Source organism: Myodes glareolus, chromosome 1 (assembly GCF_982192425.1).
Source record: "Myodes glareolus chromosome 1, mMyoGla1.1, whole genome shotgun sequence".
Classification (NCBI taxonomy): Eukaryota; Metazoa; Chordata; class Mammalia; order Rodentia; family Cricetidae; genus Myodes; species Myodes glareolus.
The window spans coordinates 47,447,215-47,467,770 of NC_142026.1; the positions used below are offsets into that span (position 1 = coordinate 47,447,215).

Here is a 20,556-nt window from a genome sequence, read left to right on the forward strand (position 1 = left end):
TAATGACCACAAGAGGGCAACAGACAGCAGCTATCCTTGCAATGCCGATGTTGAGAGGAAAAGTTTTATATTTCACAGTGAATGTACGCAGAGTTCTGGGAACAAGTATGAACACACATGAACACTGAACAGAGGACTAACGAGATGACGCCTACAGGGCAGAGTGGGTTCATCCTCTAATGGGCATTCATGAAGCACAGCTCCACAACTCCTCTGCCACCTTTGCTCTCCTCCATTACCAGCCTTTCTGGGAAAACTAGAGGAGGGACTACACACTCCTTTACATTGAACGCCAAATGCAATTATTTGATTGCAACATTAGAAGTAATTTTTGCATTTTTACAAAGACACTAATTGTCTTAATACCAATTCAGAATTGCCAGTTTGCTTTTCTTTTTGTTTGTTTTTAAGATGGAGTTTCACTATGTTACTTAGGCTGCCTTAAACTAAGCACAGACAATGCTCCTGCAACAGCCTCCAGAATAGTTCAACTATAGGCATGTACCACTGCACCTGGCTTTTTCTTTATACTCTATACAGCTCTGACTGTCCTGTAACTCACTCTGTAGACCAGGCTGGCCTCCAACTCAGAGAGATCCACCTGCTTCTACCTTTGACCTCTAGGATTAAACGCATGCACCACAACGCTTGGGCATGCACCACAATGCTTGGGGCAAATATTTTCATACTATTATTTTATGTGTGTGTCCACATCAGTGTGTGCTACATGTGTCCGTGGAAGTCAGAAGAGGGCATCAGGTGCCCTGGATCCATAGTCACAGGTGGTTATGAGGTTATTGGTGCTGGGAGAACAAGCATTCAACTGCTGAGCTACACTCTAGCCCTACTTTGTTGCTCTTTTGTAATAGCCCCAATTTTTCTTTTCAGTAGCTAACTACCTTCTGAGTTACTCTATAACACAGAATAAAAGTGGCTCACAAGTTACCTTTTAATTCAAACACCATGAGCCTTGCACTACTCACCTGAATGGTAAAGATCTTAAGAGAAAGCTGGGTAGTGGTGGCACACACCTTTGATCATAGCACTCGGGAGGCAGAGGCAGGTGGATCTCTGTGAGTTTAAGGTCAGCCTGATCTACAAGAGCTAGTTCCAGGACAGACTCCCAAGCTACAGAAAAATACTGTCTCAAAAATCAAAACAAATAAACAAACATACAAACAAACAAATAAAACCAGAAATGGCAAAGGAGAGTATCTGCCTAGACTATTTCCAGAAGACAACGGGAACACTTGAGTAGAGCAGAAGCATATCTCAAACGTACCAAGCTAGATGTGTTGGTGATGTGAGCCCATGAGTATTATACAGTAAAAGTACAGCTGACAGACACTAGACAGATCCACAGGAGTTCGAGCCAGTGGAGAACCTGACTTGGAGAGCTCTGGGAACACCTGTCTTTTGGACAGTCACTGTCAGTTCTGTAGAAATCTTGTGAAATCGTGATGTTTCTCCCATCCATAATGGGATTCATCCCAAAATATCCCAGCAGTGTATAAATCATTCATTGAGATAACTTCTTTTTTACAACTGTATACTTTCTTCCACACTATGGAGCCCTGGTGTGAAAGCATTCACTCAGTCAAACCCTTGTTCTCAAAGTCAAATTTACATAAAGCTAAACTCCCACAATTACCCTTATTGACAGGACTCATTGACAAGAAAGGAGCCCCAAGAAGGAGACACTGAGCAGAGAGACAGTGTGTCTGCTCTCACTGATAAACAGGTCTGGGTGGCCCAGAATTCTCTAGCAGCAGACTCAGGAAGGTATAATCTACTGGTCTTTGCTCTAACCTAACAAGCTATTAATATTCTGTATTTACCCTTCACCTTGGTTTGAGTTGATGTAAGATCATAACCAGGAAATTAAATGTTTATGCCTCTACCTCTAGAAATACAGGAAAAAGGCTTGAGTTGCTAAACCAGTCCCAGAGAAAGAAATTCCTTTTCACATGGGTGCTGGCAGGTACCCCACTAGAGCTAGAAGCTCCATCTCCAAAGAAATTCCTTTTAACTCAGCGAGCTAGACGCTAATGCAAATCAAGCACTTTTGTCTTCCTCCCAGGCCCACAGGTTTACTATAGTTACCTATGCTGTGTTCCCAGTTGCTGGGGAAAGAAGCTGAAGTGTTCAGAAAATAAAACAGCACTGCTGCATTTTTCTACAATTATTAATCACAAACTTCTAGCTTAACTAGTTACACTTAAGAAATGTAGTTACTGCATGAAAACTTCTTAGAATTTTGTACTACTCCGTAATTAATCTTCCTAGTATCTGCCAGAGAGCTTCACAGCCACGCCCCCCTGAGAGGCAATGCGCCTGCCTCCTTTACCTATTTTTGTGATTCTGTGAAATGCATGCTTGTTAACTGTCTGTGTGGGTATATAAAAGGGAAACCATGTGGGATGGGTAGAACAGCACAAGACCAAGAGAGCATTGGAGAGAGCATAGGAAGAATAATGATAAAAAGATTTATTGAGCTAACTTATTTCGTTTAGATATCTGAGGAGGTATCTTAGCCAGTTTTCGCCTGCTATAGCAATCCTTTAGTGGGGCTTGATCCCAAAATAAACCTCGATATGTTGGTATGTGCCTGTAATCCCTCAAGAAACCCTTCAAAAGCATAAAGAAAACCAATACTGGGTTGGCTCTGGTGGCCTGACTGTGGGAGAGCTGGCAGGCTGATCAACTCAACTACCCCCCAGGCCCAGCTCCAGGGCTTTGAGTTGGCCCACCCCAGCTGCTGGAGTAAGTGAGTGGCTGACCTCCGGATCCATAGCTGCAGGATCCTCATGACTCAAGGCAACAGTGGATATCTGAGCCTCTATTAGGGTCCAGTATTGATGCTGTAGCAGAAGCCAGAAGCCTTGAACTAACCTAACACCTCATTGCAACGAACACTCACAAGTAAAGCTGTTTGGGAAAAAGGAAATACTGTGTTCACCACAACCTGGACCGTCACTAGGATAAACTAGCGGGTGTGCAGTGAAGATAAGGGAAAGCTGGAGGAGCAGATGAGACATACACAGACGCTGTGGTGATAGGGTCACTGCCCAGAGGGGTCAACAAGGTGTTTTGATTTCTCTTTCTTTTCTTCTTTCATTTTCTAAATTTTTTTTAAGGATTTATTATGTATACAGTGTCTTACCTGCATGTATACCTACACACACCAGAAGAGGGCACCAGGTTTCATTATAGATGGTTGTGAGACACCATGTGGTTGCTGGGAATTGAACTCAGGACTGCTGGAAAAGCAGCCAGTGCTCTTAACCTATGAGCCATCTATTCAGCCCCTTACATTATTTGTTATTTACTTTTGGGGGGAGGCTACAAGGGTGGAGGGAGATATGGAAGGACTGAGAAATTAGTACAGTTGGGATATATGATGTAAAAATATCTAAAGACTAAAAAAATTGCTATAATTTTTTTAAAATAAATAAATAAGCCAGGTGGTGGTGGAACACACCTTTAATCCCAGCACTCAGTCAGAGGCAGAGGCAGGTGGATCTCTGTTGAATTCGAGGCCAGCATGGTCTACAAGAGCTAGTTCCAGGACAGGCTACAAAGCTACAAAGAAACCCTGTCTCAAAAACTGAAGATAGACAGATGGATGGATGGATGGATGGATAGATTGATTAGAAAGATAGATGAAAAATAAATGAAATGAAAACCAGTACTTACTCCTTTTTTCCTTTTTCTTAAATTTTCCTTTTTTCTTCCCATGGTCTTTCTCATCATCCGACACTATATCAGGAGGCTCATGGAGGATGTCATGAGGAGGCGAGGGCTCACCCGTCCGGTACAATCCAGGAAATTTTGTAGGGCTGATCTCCTCAGAGCTGGGGGTTCGAGTCAGCCCGCTGCCATGCTCTGCCCTGCGATGTTCACTGGGGCTGCTGGTGGGAGGCAGGAAGCACTCGGTCATGCTGACGCCCTGACAAGAAAGGGAAGCGGTCTTCTCTGTTACCTATCCATCTGTTACACCTGTGTGGGAGAAAGCATGCAGTCAGCACACACTACCCGAGAATCAGAACCATGGACACTCAGCCGAATCCTGCACTTACTAACGGAAACCCCGACTTACACCACAAGGTCCTCTCTACATGTCATCTACTTCAGGTCTCAGAGCTCAGGCATGGACTGCCTGTAATCCAAGCAGTCAGAAGCTGAGCTACAACTCTGAGGTCAACTTGAACATAGTAAATTCCAGGATATTTTGGGCTACAGAGTGAGACTCTGTATCAAACAATCAATAATAATAATGAGTCCCTTTTAATAATAACTTATCTCTGGGTATAGTGGTGTACACCTTTAATCCCAGCACTCAGGAGGCTGAGGCATGCAGATCTGTCTGAGTTTGAGGCCAGTCTGGTCTATATAGTAAGTGCCAGGACAGCCAGGGTTATATGAAGAGACTGTCTTTTTTTAAAAAAAAAGTAATTAATTAAATAAATTTTAAAATTTTAAAAAGAACTCATCAATACAAAGGGCTTCATTTTAATAGTTATTCAACATAAAACCTTAATATTTTTAAACTGTGCCCATCAATAAGAAATTACAAAAGTCATATAACTACAACAAGAACAGTTCATATATGTCATATCATTATTATTTACCATGGCTAAAATAATGTTTAATGGCTCACATAACAGCTCACTAACTATAATTCTGTATTGTGTGTAATCAGATGGTTCATGTGTGGGAATAACTAATCTATTTTGTATGACAGCTACACAGAAAGAAACAAAGCAGCTTCATTTCATTTTGCCCACCCAGGAAGCGGTTTCACTACAATAAACAAGTATAAGAGGGGTTCCGATCGGCTGCTTCTCCTTTTTCAGACAGAGTGTACACAAAGTTCTGTGTTCAAAAGTTACTTAGAAGCTGAGGTGCACACCTGTAACCCTAATCCTCAGAAATCAGAGCCAAGTAGATTCCAAGTCTGGAATACAGAACACACAAATTCAAGGCCAGACCAGGCTGTACAGTGACACACTGTCCTTAAAAAACAAACAATAAGAAAACCTTTCTTTCTTTCTCTCTTTCTTTCTCTCTCTCTCTCTCTCTCTCTCTCTCTCTCTCTCTCTCTCTCTCTCTCTCTTTCTTTCTTTCTTGACAAGAGTCTTACTATGTAGCCCTGCCTGGCTGGTCTGTAACTTCTTATGTAGGTCTGGCTAGCCTTGAACTCACGGAGAATTAAGGGTGGGCACAACCGTGCCAGGCTTGCTTTCTTTCATTTTGTTTTTAAGACAGCCTCATGTAGCCCAGGCTGGCTTCAAATTCTTTATGTGGCCACGGATAACCCTGAACTTCTAACCGTCCTGCCTCTACCTCCATAGTGCTGGGATTACAGGCATGGGCCACCAGACAGACCTGGCTCTTGGTAATTTTACTATATGCAAATTAAACCTCAATAAAACTTTAAGAAAAAAAAGGCAAGCATCAGTAGCCCTTCCCCAGCACTAGCAAGCCACTCCATCCACTACCCACGGCCCCACGGCCCCCACAACTTGAATACACCTATTTGAATTATATATTCACGTATCTGTCTGCCTTCCTTGCTAATACAATCCAAAGCACGCAAATATTCAAATGTCTATTTAATAAACTATTATTTGTTCCCAACATGAGTACTGATGATAAAATGAAGCCACAAACCTTGCCCTTAGTTTTCAATTACAATGTAGAAAAAAATAAAGGGGGGGGGTCCTTTGGGAATTCATATAGTTAATACAGTTAGCACATCCTCTGGGGAAATTAGTGGCTTTCTGTTTACAAACAGAAAAACTAAGGCTCAGAGAGCTTAAAAATCACACAGCTAAATAAAGATAAAACCCTGCTTTCCACATCACCTCCCTCATGCACATTTACAAAAGTCAGTATGGGAAGTAAAAAAAAGACAGGAGCACGTGGGACTTAGGGAGCAAATTCCAGGTCAATTAATGCAAAAGTTAAGAAGCACAAATGTACTGAGCACAGCCTAAGGGCAGAAAGACCTGCAGATAATGCCGGGTTTGTTTTATTTTGTTTTGTTTAAGATTTACTTATTTGCAGTTTACCCATATGAGAAAGCGTCCATGCAAGTACATGAAATGCATCAGATTCCCTGGAACTAGAGTTACAAGCAACTATGAATTACCCAGTGTGGTTTCTGGAAACCAAACCTGGGTCGTCTGCAAGAGTAGCAAGTGCTCTTAACCACTGAGCCATCTCTCCAGTCCCATACAACACCAGATTTTGACAAGTCAACCTCTTGTGCTCCCAAAGCATTTTAAAAACTAATTGCATTTCATATAATCCTGACTTACTATATTTTTATTAAATTTCTATACTAAATTGACAAAAATAAAAATTTTGTTCATAAAACAATTATCTTGCAAAACTAGCCCAAAGAATAATTTATTTATACTATGGACTGAATATATCTCCCCCAATCACCTACATAGAAATATAATCTCTAAAGTGATAATATCAGGAGATGGAATGTTTTGAAAGTGCCTATGCTGTTAGGACCCTCATGGAAATTTGAATCTTCAAGGACTGAAGAGCTCAGAGTTCACCTTTCACTACAGAACACAGCAAGCAGGCCCAGGACACTGACTCAGAAGACAGAATGTTGATCATAGGCTATCCAGCCTCCAAAGCAATGAGTAGAACCAGTTTTGACTTCTGTTAAAGCACTATGATAAGACTTCCTGACTTGAATATGGATGGAAAGAGCTGGAGTTAAGGGCAGATATGAAGAACTGTGGGAGTTAAATATGAGGAAGAACAATGTGTTTGACCCGAAGAGTGTGACAGCAAACTGGGACTCCATAGATGAGTAGAAGAGAAAGAATTTAAATGGTATATATGCCGTAAATTTAAGTATAAATATTCAAAGGCAAGATAATAAATATCAAACCCCAGGAATTCCTATTTCTAGTGCAAAAGGAAATCTGGCATTTTTCTTAATTTGAATAAAGAGTTTGTACATATTCCTCCTAGTAAAATAACGAAAAATTCTAGATAGTAGATTTAAAAATAAAAGGGGGGGGAGTACGAGGAGGAGGAGGAGGAAGAGGAGGAGGAGAAGACAGGCTAGTTAAGAACCTAAAGACAGATGAGACAGCTGGGTGGTGGTGGCGCAAGCCCCTAATCCCAGCACTCAGGAGGCAGAGACAGGAGGATCTCTGTGAGTTCGAGGCAGGAGGATCTCTGTGAGTTCGAGGGCAGCCTGGTCAACAAGAGCTAGTTCTAGGACAAGATCCAAAGCTACAGAGAAACCCTGTCTCAAAAAACCAAAATTAATAATAATAATAATAATAATAATAATAATAATAAACAGATGAGACCTGGGGTGAGTTTCCCAAGCTTTTTTCCCTTCTTCCACCCTCCTCCTGCTTCTCTTCTCCCCATGGTGAGCTCGCTCTCTCTCTCTCTCTCTGGGAGGGGTGTGTGTGTGTGTGTGTGCGCGCGCTCGCGTACAAGAGGGCCCATCCCACTGCGGGTGGTTCCACCTGTGCAGACGGTCCTGGACTGCAGGCCAGTAAGCAGTGTTCCTCCATGGCCTCTGCATCGGCTGCTGCTTTCAGGTTCCTGACTTCCTACAACAATGGATGATTACCGGAAGTGTAAACTGAAATAAACAAACCCTTTCTTACCCAAGCTGCTGTGGTCATGGTATTTTAGTGCAGCAATAAAAACTCCAAGATACCACAGTGTAACAATTTGAGGTAAATCAACTTTATAGAAAGTTTGTCTCATGATTACAAGGAATTTGGTCCTGTTTTCTTAGGCCTGCTGTGATGGTGCGGGAGAATTATCTGTATTCTGTCAATCATATTTTAATAAAACGCTGATTGGCCAGGCAGGCAGTATAGGTGGGAAAGCCAGACAGGAAGTAGGGGTGGAGCAAAGAGACTGGGAGTATTCTGGAAGCAGAAGCTCTCTCTCAGCCATTCCCGTACAGACCACCGAAGAGACAGCATGTAACTTGCCCAGCTGAGAAAGGTATGGAGCCATGTGCTAACATAGATAATGATAATGGGGTAATATAAGTTATAAAAGTTAACAAGAAGCCTGACCTAATGAGCCAATCAGTTTATAACCTGATGTAGACTCCGTGTGATTTTCCTTGGGACTTGCTGGCTTATTGGGGTACTGGGCCAGACAGAAACCCCAACAAGCCGGCCCCACATGTTACACTGTGAGGCTGTCTATCATGTTAGAGAATATGTCCGGAGCAAAGACACTCACTGGTCCCATAGCCAGAAATCAGGAAAAAGATAGAAGTGGCTGCAGTCCTACTAACCCTTTGGACAACGTGAGTTCAACGACCCAACTTCTCACTGCACCCCATCTCTTAAATGTCTTAACAACTCCCAAATAATGTCAACCTAGGGACCAACCCTTTAGGAAATAGATTTCTGAGGAACTCTCAAAAATCTAAATTATAGCATAATCTAAAACAATAACTTGCTGAGTTGTACAGTTCACTAACAAAAGTACACCAGTGATCAATAAATTCAAGGAACAAAGCTTTGTATCTCTAATCATCCAAGAAATAAATGAAAAGTAAACTATCTTAAGCTATCATAGTCATCATCTAGAAAGGATAATATTTAAAGGAATGACAATTCCTAATACTGGTGTGGACTCGGGGCACCCAGAAGCGTAAATATTGACAATGAAATGTGTTTGCCAGTATCCAGGTCAACATACCTTCCCACAAGATCCAACAATTCCATTCATGAACATCCACCCAAGAGAATTAGAAACAAAATGACAAAAATGAACAAAGTAGATACTGTTAGTCAGGCATGGTGGTGTACATACAGCTTTAATCCCAGCACTTGGGAGACAAAGCAGGGGGATCTCTGTGAGTCTGGGGCCAGCCTGGTCTACAGAGGGAGTTCTAGGACAGAAAAGACTACACAGAGAAACCCTGTCGCAAAAAACAAGAACAAATAAACAGTTAAAACTAGAAACACTACAAAAAACTTTGAACACTGACATCCTAGCTAACAGATTCTAGTCTGACCTCTGAGGGGTCAGTCAGAACCAGACATTGAAATCAGCAATATGTTTTGAGGTAAATACGAAACATATTATCATGAACACAATCTTGAAGATAATCTCACTGCATTGATGCAAATACTCCAAAATCTGAAAGAAAAACAGAGAACGCTTCTGTTCTTAAGTATTTCAGATAAGTAACACCCTACGGATTTCACTACTACTTCTCAATCTTTCCACTAAAGCCTAGTATAGGATCAACCTGTATTATGTGAGGCTCTAAAACAAGCTGCCATCCAGGTCCCATGAGTGGGGGCTGTGTGACCAGGAACATGAGAGAGCATTCTGTTCTGAGAGGCATATGAACTAGACATCTGTTCAAAGTTATCAAATGATGTATTTCACTGAATATAAACTGTAAAGAAGAAAAAAGACCATAGGTATTTGATGAGTTATTAAAAATATGGCTCTTCCCTTCCATAGGGCTGCGTTCTACACCACACTCTCACTTAGAGCAGGTGTGTCTATTTCCAGTGAGTCTAAGATGAAGTCCCATGACTGGTTCATGTGACAGAACAAACTCTCTCCAGAGAGAACTGAGCTCACAATTATCAGACAAATGTTTAAGAACATTTCTCCAAAGAACCAAGGCACATACTCCTTCCAGTAGTTTCTCTGCTCTTGTACCAATTAATCAGCACAAAAGATCGCCCACTCATGCAAAGACAGAGAGCAATATAAATATAGGACAAAAAAAATTAAGATTACTAAATTTAAATCTCCTGTCATGAGCTTTCAAAATCAAACCTACTGATTCACTAAACACTGTTCAAACATTAAAAGCTTATTCTAGAAAACCTGTAACTGCTTGGCCTGGTGGCACACACTTTAATGCCAGTACTCAGGAGGCAGAAGCAGGAAGAACTCTGAGTTTGAGGCCAACCTGGTCTACAGAGTTTCAGGACAGCCAGGGCTACACAGAGAAACCTTGTCTCAGAAAAAAAATTGAAACAAAAACAAAAGAAAAACCAACAGCTTGCCCAGCCAATTATAAGTTAACTGATTCAATCTTTTATAATGTCCGTATTAATAAGTATGACCTAAAACACTAGAAACAGTCTTTTCTCTTTAAAGATTTCCTTTTATAAATGAGTGGGTGTGTTTGTGAGAACAGGAGAGAGAGATAGCAACTGAGAGATCTAGGAGAGAGAAAAAAGAGAGCAGGCCAGAGGCATCAGCTCCCCTAGAGCTAGAATTACAGGCAGCTCTGAGGCCCGACAGAGGTGTTGAGAACCCAGATCAGGTCCTCTGCAGGAGCAGCAGCAAGTGCTCTGACCCACTAAGGCATCTCTCCTGCCCACTTTTTCTCGTTTTATGGTTCTTAAAAATAATCTATGGAACTGGAGCAACAGCTCAGAGGTTAAGAACACTGACTGCTGTTCCAGAGGACCTAAGCTCAATTCCCAACAACCACTTGTGGTAGCTTACAACCATCTATAGTGAGATTTGATGCCCTCTTCTGGCATGCAGGCATACATACAGACAGAACTCTGTATATATATATATATATATAAAATACATCTTAAAAATAATAATGTATAAATTAGAAGTCTTTAACCTAACCTACCAAGGATCTAAATATTGGTGGCCTTGGGCCTTGTATACTGAACATTAACTAACATGAAACATGAACCTAACACTTCAGACTTTTTTTTTTTTTTTGGTTTTTCAAAACAGGGATTCTCTGTAGTTTTGGAGCCTGTACTGGAACTCGCTCTGTAGACCAGGCTGCCTTTGAACTCACAAAGATCCACCTGCCTCTGCCTCCCAAGTGCTTTGACTAAAGGCATATGCCACTACCGCTGGCCTATGTTTCAGAGTATTATTGGAGCACTTTTTGTGAGGATCTGTGGGTTTGGTTGTTGCTGTTCTGAGACAGGATCTTGTTCTGTGGCCCACACTGGCCTGAAGGACAGGCTGGTCTTCATTCCGCCGGTCAACCTGCTGAAACTTCAGATCACCGCACTCAGGAATGTCTATTTTATAAGCAATGTTTGTTAAATAATTCATTCTTGTTTTTCAAATAAAGAGGACTGTACCAGAACAAGACAGTCTAAACTGTAAGGTCACTAAGTGTCTCCAACAACATGCATGCACACACACACACACACACACACACACACACACACACACACACACAACGCATTTAATGAAATTTCTGAGCACAGAGTTTAAAAAAAAAAAACAGGTCTAACTTAACAGGACACTGCAGCTTAAGGACATTAAAATCGTATCTTAAAACGTTGGGTCATTTCAAAGTCACTCAAGGATGCGGGTCAAACAAAGCTGTTTTCAAGCAGGACCCCAAGAACTTGCTTCCGGCACGCTTCTCAAGAAGCCCACGAACCCAGCCACTGACTGAGCAGGAGGAGGACTGTGATGCCAGCTGGACAGCCCCCAGGGGAGGCGGCAGGCAAAGCAAGTCTGAGACCACCTAGTCCACAGACACATGAGAACATGTGCTGACACGTGAAGAAACTGCGGGGATTGTGGGATAACCGTGTCCTAAAGACAAAGCAAATGAAGCAGATGAAATGAGACACAACCATCACCTCAAGAGAAAGAAAGAGGAGGAAACAAAACTAGAGCCATGCTTGACTGCACTACAGAGTAACTGTCTAGCTATCACAACGGTGAGTGCTGACCTAGCTAAACATGGGGCTACGCCACAGTAGAGGACTGAGCAAAGGTGGCAGAGACAGAAATCTCCATCTGCTGCAGAGCCCACCAGGTATCTTCAAAACCGGTGTCTCAAGAAACAGCAGTTTAAGAGATGATCATGGTACTGCATACCTGTAATTCCCAGCACTGGGGAGATGAGGGCATCAAGGCAGTTTTGTACATAGTAATCTTGCTAAGAGGAAGGGAGGGAAGGAGAAAGGTGAGAGAGAGGGAGGAAGGAAGGAAGGAAGGAAGGAAGGAAGGAAGGAAGGAAGGAAGGAAGGAAGGAAATTAAATATATTGAGACAGAAAAATAATTCCAAAAGAAATAGCTGAAAGAAAAATACTACAACTGAGAGGGTTCAAGATTGGGGCAGAAACAGTGTTGATGCTGTGTTCGTGTCCCCAGATGCCCAGGCTGACCCTGCTAGATGTCATGTAACTGACACGTAAGTTGTACTCACAGCTAAAACTGATTGTGCAGAAAGGACACAAACAAAACAGCAATGGTAAAGGTGAACCGGGCGAAGTCTGAGGAAACCAGGCGCAGGCTGCCCAGGAGACTCCAGTCATGCATCACCCTGGCCAGGCTCTATTCCTCCTCCAAGGGGAGCTCAGAGACCCAGCACCCAAGGTCCTCCTCCTCCATGCACTGTCACAGGAAAGACCTGGAGTGGACACGCGTGTCTACAGCTTTCCAGCTGGCCTGAGGTTGGTCTGAGGTCTGTTGCAGTAGCTCCCTACACAAGCACACATCACTTCCTAGCTATCCTTCCTAATTACTTGGATTCAACTTAAAAACTTAACACATAAAAATCCATGTTTCCCAAAAGAAAAAAGTCATAAATCTTTTAAAATACGTGAAACATACTCTAGAATATAGACACTATCTGTTAACCTTGGAGTCAGAAATAATCCTCTGAGCAGCAGCAAGAGGCTCCCATGAACACATGTGTAAGGCATATGACAACCCATTTACAAGAGGAGTAATTCATAATTCTTAATAGTCCATAATTTTCTTATAAATCATCAGCCTTAATCTTACACTTAACTTTTCCCTACCCCTAGGTGCTTATCCAAACAAATAAACTCTTAATTAAAGAGTCCCCACATGTTGTTTCCCAGACAGGTTCCTAGCATCCTGAGGCAGAGTGAAATAACATGCCTAAAGCAAGTCATGTGACATTCTAAAATTACAACAGGTGCCATTACACTTTCTTCCTTATTAACAGCAAAGGACTAATGGGCAGAAAATGGATAAATTAAGTCACCTTAGAAAACTGCTGTCAGTGTAAAATTAACTTTAAGAAACAGCTAAAATCTAAAGAACCACACACGGCCAGTGGTTTATGTGAAAGCTTTAATGCTAAAAGTCCGGATATCAGATGCTGAAAACTCACAAGAGAAACCAATGGCACCCTGAGAATTGCAGCTACTGTCTGCAGGAAGGGAGCAAGTGCAGCACTGCAAATTGCTGCCAGCACCAAAGAGGATCTCGAAAAACCCACACTGGGCTTCCGCCTGCAAACAAAACCAAATGCCATCACTAGCTAGGTAAAGATGAAAAGGCTTTCTTTGGAGAAAGGAAGAAGTTTCTATATATATAAGTATATAAATGTATATTTATACATATATACATGCACACTTAAATGTAACACACACACATATTTACACACATACACACGTAAATGTAATAAGCAAGGGGCTGGACAGATGGCTCAGCAGTTAGCACCCGCTGCTCTTCCAGAAGCACTGTCTGGTCCCCAGCACCCACACCAGGCAGTTCAAGCACCTATTATTCCAGCTCAAAGCAACTGAGGCTTCTGGCCTCCTTGGGCACCTGCATTCACATGCACATACCTAATGCAGACAAGCCACATATAATTAAAAATAATAAAAACAGGGCAGGCAGTGGTGGCACACACCTTTAATTCCAGCACTTGGGAGGCAGTGGCAGTCAGATCTGAGTTTGAGGCCAGCCTGATCTACAGAGTGAGTTCCAGGACAACCAGGGCTACACAGGGAGGGATGGAGGGATGGATGATAGATAGATAGATAGATAGATAGATAGATAGATAGATAGATAGATAGATAGAAAAATAATACTAATAATGTTTGTAAAATATAATAATTATCACCAGGAACTAAACAATGAAACATTTTTGAAGAACTATTATACCCCTCCTAGAGGGAGACCTCTTACCTGACAAAATGTCATGATCTCATTATCTGTTCTCAAGTAAACCTGAACTTCAAACTTTTGCAAGGAGAGGGATAAAATTCACATTACTGGTCAGAACAGAACTGGATAAACTTAGCGCACCATGGTCTCCAGTACTGCACCAAAGTGCCCAAGGATACCAGCAAAACTCTGAGGGACCTACGTGCACCCCAAGCCTGAGGGAAGCAGTGGCTACTCTGTCTGCTGGGCACTGCACCTCTAGCTAGAAGTTCCCTTTGAACAGCAGGCTGTCCTCACGCCTCTTAATGACTCTGTAAACAGCCATTTTCTGGGCCAGTATGACAAAAAAATGAAAAAAAGTACTCTGAAAAAAAAAAAAACAACTCAAAGCAGGAAATGAGAGTGACAGTTAGCCCTCAAAGATTAGAAGCTGTAATCCCAGACACACACAGCCACTAGAAATTTTACCTATTTAAGAATGAAATAAAATGCTATTTTTTTCCTTCAACTTAAGTATATTATTTTTTCAAGTGGCTACTAAGGTGCTATGATATTGTTATGGTCACGGGGTCTTATTCTAAGGATCCTGCAGACATCGAAGTCCGAGGATATCCAAGTACCTTGTATAAAGTGATATATTATTTGCATATAATATATGCACACCTTCCCATGTAATATAAATCAGAGAGTCTTACATTTTCACCATTCATGACTCCCTTCTTAAGAAATTTTTATATTATTTCAGGTATATAGGTATTTTACTGATGATAATAAAGGAATTTATTTTAAAACAATTTGGGGACCCTGCAAAATAGTTGAGTGGGTAAAGGTGCTTGTCCATGAATCTGATACCCTGACCCGTGAAGCAGGAGAACACTGACTTCCACAGCTGTCCTACAATGTCTCTGAGAGCTCTGGGGTATACACACACAGAGACCCTCACACACAAACAAAACATTTACAAGCTTTTTTGGTCAGTGTAAGTAAATATAGTACATTAAAGACAAAAAAGCAATCCTACACACTAACAAGATGGATGTGACTTTATTTTTACATATAGAATCAAATCTCGGGACTGGAGAGATGACTCAGCAGTTAAGAGCACTGGCTGTTCTTCAAGAGGATCAATGCCAGGATCAATTCCTGTCATCTACATGGCAGCTCACAAGTGTCTGTAATTCCAATTCCAGAGGGTCTGACACCTTCACACCATTGCACATAAAAAAATCTTGAATAAATATTTGATATCTATCAAGTCAGCAACTCTAGCAACTGTGTGTGGTTGGTACATGTATGTGTCATGCAGGTACACATGCACATGTGTGTACATCAGTTAGAAGTCAGTCAACACAGTTGTCTTCCTTAGTCATTCTGCACATTAGTTTGTGAGACAGAATTGTTCACTGAACCTGACCTGGCCAGTCAGTAAACTACCACAATCTGCCTGCCTCTGCTGTCCCAGCATGGGTGCAGGTCTGTGCCACCACACCCCACCCCAGCTCGGAAAGGATGCAGGCCCATGCCACCATAGCCCTCCCCAGCACGGGGTGGGGGGGCGTGAGCGAACAGGCCCATGTCATCATGCCCCACACCAGCACAGGGGTACAGGCCCGTGCCACCACGCCATGCCCAAGCACACAGGGTACAGGCCCGTGCCACCATGCCATGCCCAAGCACACAGGGTACAGGCCCGTGTCACTATGCCCCGCCACGGCACAGGGTACAGGTCTGTGCCACCATGCCCAGCTTTTACAAGGAAGCCAGGGATCTGAACTTGGGTCTTCATGTTTACAAAGCAAGCATTTCACCATCTGAGCCAGTGCCCAAGACTCTCAAGCACTATTGTTTAACAAAAAATTATTTTATGTGTGTATATATGATGCACATGTATGTGAGTGCAGGCACACATATACCATAGCACATGTGTGGAGGTCAGAGGACAATTTTGGGAAATCAGGTCTCTTCTTCCACAGTGAGTTCCAAGGATAGAACTAGTCAGTTTTACCCATCTTGCCGGGTCCAATTTTAAAAGTCAAATATTCTAAAACAAAAAAAAAAATCCAGAGATGTACTGATTTGATATTTACATGTTGAAAAATGATGGTAGGAAATCATTAAGTCTTCATTTTCAGTAATGAAACCACTATGTTTCTCTAAGAGTAGAAACTGGGCATATGCAGTAAAAACACTACAAGTCTCAAATCTGAGCAGAGGGGTTTTAAGCAGCATTCACTAACACTGCATGGTGCTGGGTGCACGCATTTGTCATTCAGAACCCAGGCCACAGCAAAGTCACAATTCAACATGAGCAAGCACTGGCAGAAACACTTGGGGTTCCTTACCCACCTGACTGTGAATGAACTTTTGGTTGTCTCAAGAGCAGAAACCTTGTCCCCTGCAGTTTATCGCAGCCCCACAACCCACAGTTTAAGGAGCTGTGTTTGAAATCACCATTGATGCCTCACAATACCTAACAAATAAACAGCTGTCATATTCTCAAAGACTTATTTTACTTGTGATTATGTGTTCATGAGTGTGTCTGTTGGTGGGCTTGGGCACGTGTGAGTGCAAGTGTCCTCAGAGTCCAGGAGATGGTATCAGATCCCTTGGAGCTGGAATTACAGGCAGTTGTGAGCTGCCTGATGCAGGTGTTGGTAATGGAACCTGGGTCCTTCTGGAAAAGCAATAAACAATCTTTAACTGCTGAGCCATTTCTCCAGACCCATTATATTGTTTGGCTTATGGAATAATGACAAGAAACATCTGCTCACGTTCTACTAACACAGTGCTTTATACCCAGTTGGCTGAACTCACAGATGTGAAACCTGTGAACACAGAGGGCCAACAGCATATTCAGCTAAAGGCACCTATCACTAGCAGAGTATGGAAGGTCAGTATTGATGAAAAGAGCTCAAGGAAACGTTCTGATTCAACCAAAACACAGCTTGCAATTGGCAGATTTCACTTTTAATCAATGAAAATGTTGTGCAGTTCAGTCTCAAGAACTGGCTCTCAAATTTGACTGCTCTTGAATTAACTAATTAACCTTCATTAATGAAGTGCTATGCTTCATCACATCATGGTATCAGGTCTGAAAACAACTCTAAATGAGAGCTACCTCTTTTATTTTCATTAATCCTTTAGGCAAAAGCTTTATATTTAAGTAATTGTTTAATCTGTCAAGATATTCAGTTTAAAATTCCCTCAAATATAAAGCCGTGGTCCCAGTAGCTGCCACATGGCTAAGGGTTAGTAAATACTGACTCTATTCCTCTATATATTACATTGGCACTATTTAAGAATAGAATATATACGCAGTGATATACATACTTTTGCTTGTGTGGGCATAAAATACCTCTTAGGCTCAGCCGTTAAGAGCACTTTCTGCTCTTGCAAGAGGACCTGGGTTCAGTTTCTAGCACCCACATGGCTGCTCACAATCATCTGTAACTCTAGTTCCAGAAGACTGGATACCCACTTCTGGCTCTGTAGGCACTGAACATACACAGTGCACAGCACACATGTGACAAAATACCCATACACATAAAATGCAAAAACAAACAAACAAAAACCCAAGACTAGATGGCAACAAAGTATGCAAACTTTTAATCCCAGCACTTGGGAAGCACAGGCAGGCAGATCTCTGTGAGTTCAAAGTCAACCTGGTCTACATATTGAGTTACAGGCCAGCTAGGACAACATAGTGAGACGCTGCCCCACAGACACATACCAAAACAAAACAAACAAACAAAAAACCCTATAAGAGTTCACAAGGTCCCAACATCCCTTAGGACTTATTGGGTTAATGGTTGGCTGTGGCATAAACATTTTCTGAAGTGATGTCGCCAGTGGTCTCCTGCATGGAGGGCCCCTACAAATAACAACCTCTACACAGGCTCTAGTAAGCAGCTTCAACAAAAACCACTGGGGCACAAAAAAGAGACATGGAAAACTATGAGGGCAGCTGAAAGAGAAGAGGACTGGTGCGGGAGAATTGTCTGTATTCTGTCAATCATGTTTTAAATAAACGCTGATTTGCCAGGCAAGAAGTATAGGTGGGTCAACCAGAGAGGAAGCAGAGGTGGGATGATGAGAACAGGTGTATTCTGGGAAGCAGGAAGCTCCCTCCGCAGTTTTGCCCAGATCACCGAAGAAGCAAGATGTGAGCTGCCCCACTGAGAAAGGTACCAAGCCATGTGGCTAACATAGCTAAGAATAATGGGTTAATATAAGCTACAAGAGTTAATAAGTAGCCTGAGCTAATGGGCCAATCAGTTTATAATCTTATGGAGTCCTCTGTGTAATTTTCTTTGGGTCTTGCCGGATGTGGGGAACTGGGCAGGACATAAACCCCAACAAGCAGGCCCCTTCATGTTCAGAGGAACACAGGGAGAGGTGGAGACAGAGTGGCAGGGTGCTGGGCAGTGGTGGTATATAACTTTAATCCCAGCACTCGGGAGGCAGAGGTGGGCGGATCTCTGGGGATGCTCTTATCTATACACAAAGCAAGTCTACTAAGAAACTGGAAATATAGATCCCACATCTAAAAGTTTGAAAAGAAAGGGGTTTCATTGTTCTTTCATTCCCTGAATTAGTTTCTTAAATGAACAGTTCTCAACCTATGGGTCACAATGCCTATCAGATATCTTGCATAACAGATGGTTACATAACCGTAGCAAAATTAAAGTCATAAAGGAGCAACAAAATAATTTTATGGTGAAGTCACCACAACATGAGGTACTGTATTAAAAGGTCGTAGCATTGGGAAAGTTAAGAACCTCTATCTTAAATTGTTTCTTAAAGGCAAGGTCTCGCATAGCCCAAGCTGGCCTTGAACTCCTAGCTGCTCCTGCCTCCAAAAGCTGGAATTACAAATGTGTGACTCCCACCTGCTTCAGTGGTTTAAAAGAAAATGGCTCCCTTAGGCTCATAGGGAGTGGCACAATTTGGAGGGATACCCTTGCTGGAGTAGGTGTGGCCTTGTTAGAGGAAGTGTGTCACTGGGATGGGCTTTGAGGTCTCAGCTGCTCAAGTCTGAGAGTCTCTCTTCCTGCTGCCTGCGGATCCGACCTAGGCTGACCCATAGGTAGGACTCTCAGCTCTTTCTCCAGCACCACATCTTCCTGCATGTCACTATGTTTCCCACCATGATTATAATGGACTAAACCTCTGAACCTGTAAGCCATTTAAATGTTTTCCTTTCTCTTCACAGCAACAGAAACCCTAAGACACCAGCCAATTTTTCTTTTTTGTGATGGGTCTCACTATAAATTCGTTTTTCATTTTTACATAGTGAAAACTAACTTCAAACTCAAGATCCTTTTGCCTCAGATTCCTAAGTACTGAGATTACAGTCACGTGTCAGTTAATTAGTTTTATATGTATATTCGTGTGTGTGTGTGTGTGCATACGTGCATTATGCACATACAGGCAACAGGTCAACTTCAGGCGTCATACTCAGGTGCTGTCTGCCTTTTTTTTTTTAAAGGTAAGGTCTCTCACTGGGGCCTGGAACTCAGCAATCAGGCTAGGCTGGCTAGCCAGTAAACTACAAGCAGCCTATCTCTGCTCCCCAGCAGTGGCACACACACACCACCACACCCAACATTTTACGGGTCCTGGAGACTGAACTCAGGTCCTCACACTTATACAGCAAGCTCCTTCCTGACTGAGCTCTCTCCCCAACCCAGAAAATGAACTTTCAGTTAAACAGAAAAATGAGTTAAAGCATATTATTCTATTTAGCTTTGTCACCTGAGAGGGAAGCTCAAGTGAGGACACACCTAATCAGACTGCCAGTGAGCAGGTTGTGGGGAACAGTGGAGGGCTGGCAGCCCACTGTGAGCAGCACTAGCCCTGGGCTGGTAGTCCAGGGCTGTATAAGAAAGCTCACTAAGAGCAGGGCATGATGGTGCACATCTTTAATCCCAGCACTTGGGAGGCAGAGACAGGTGGATCTCTATGAGTTCAAGTCCAGCCTGGTCTACATGCGTTTCAAGACATCCAGGGCTATGTAGAAAGACTGTCTGTCCCCCCATCTCCTCCCCCCAAAAAAAAGAAAAAAGAAAAAGAAAAGAAAAAGAGGGGGACAGGGAGACAAAGAAAGCTTGCTAAATATAAGCCAGTGAGCAGCATGCTTTTGGCAATTATTCAAAAACATACAACAATCGAGACAATGCTTACTTAGGAAAAAGAGCTGAGTCTTGGTAAGGACTTCGAGTTTCCTAAAGATGGAGAGTTCTCTAGGCCCCAATGGTAAAAAAAAAAAAAAAAAAACACCATTCCACCATTCACAGAAATGATGTATATGCAAGCCAAGTTACTGGACTATATAAAAACTTCAAACCAGACATCTCATATATATTCACATACTAAAAAGAAACCATGTGGCAAACAACTAAAGAAGCTGGTATGCTAGAACATTTGCAATTCCAGCACTTCACAGGCTGAAGCAGAAGATTAAGTTTGAATATGACCTGTCTGTACAGACAGACTATACAGAAAGACTCTGTCACTTAAGGAAAAGAGAGTCAAAAACAGTAACCTAATGGAAAACATTAGGACTCTGCCTCACCAAAAAGATAACAGAAATAAAAAAACAGATATTTTTAAATTAATGAAATAGAAATTCTGCAGTTGAG

General features: G+C 42.2%; 1 protein-coding gene across 1 annotated transcript in view; it reads right to left on the minus strand.

Annotated features, from left to right (window-relative positions):
• The window catches only part of Ralbp1 (ralA binding protein 1), a 45,640-nt gene that overhangs the window by 15,204 nt on the left and 9,880 nt on the right, over positions 1–20,556 (minus strand). Inside the window, exon 2 of the mRNA XM_085695829.2 lies at positions 3,697–3,999. Coding sequence (XP_085551955.1) covers positions 3,697–3,940 — 244 coding nt within the window. The 5' untranslated portion in view covers positions 3,941–3,999. The remainder of the gene's footprint in view (positions 1–3,696; positions 4,000–20,556) is intronic.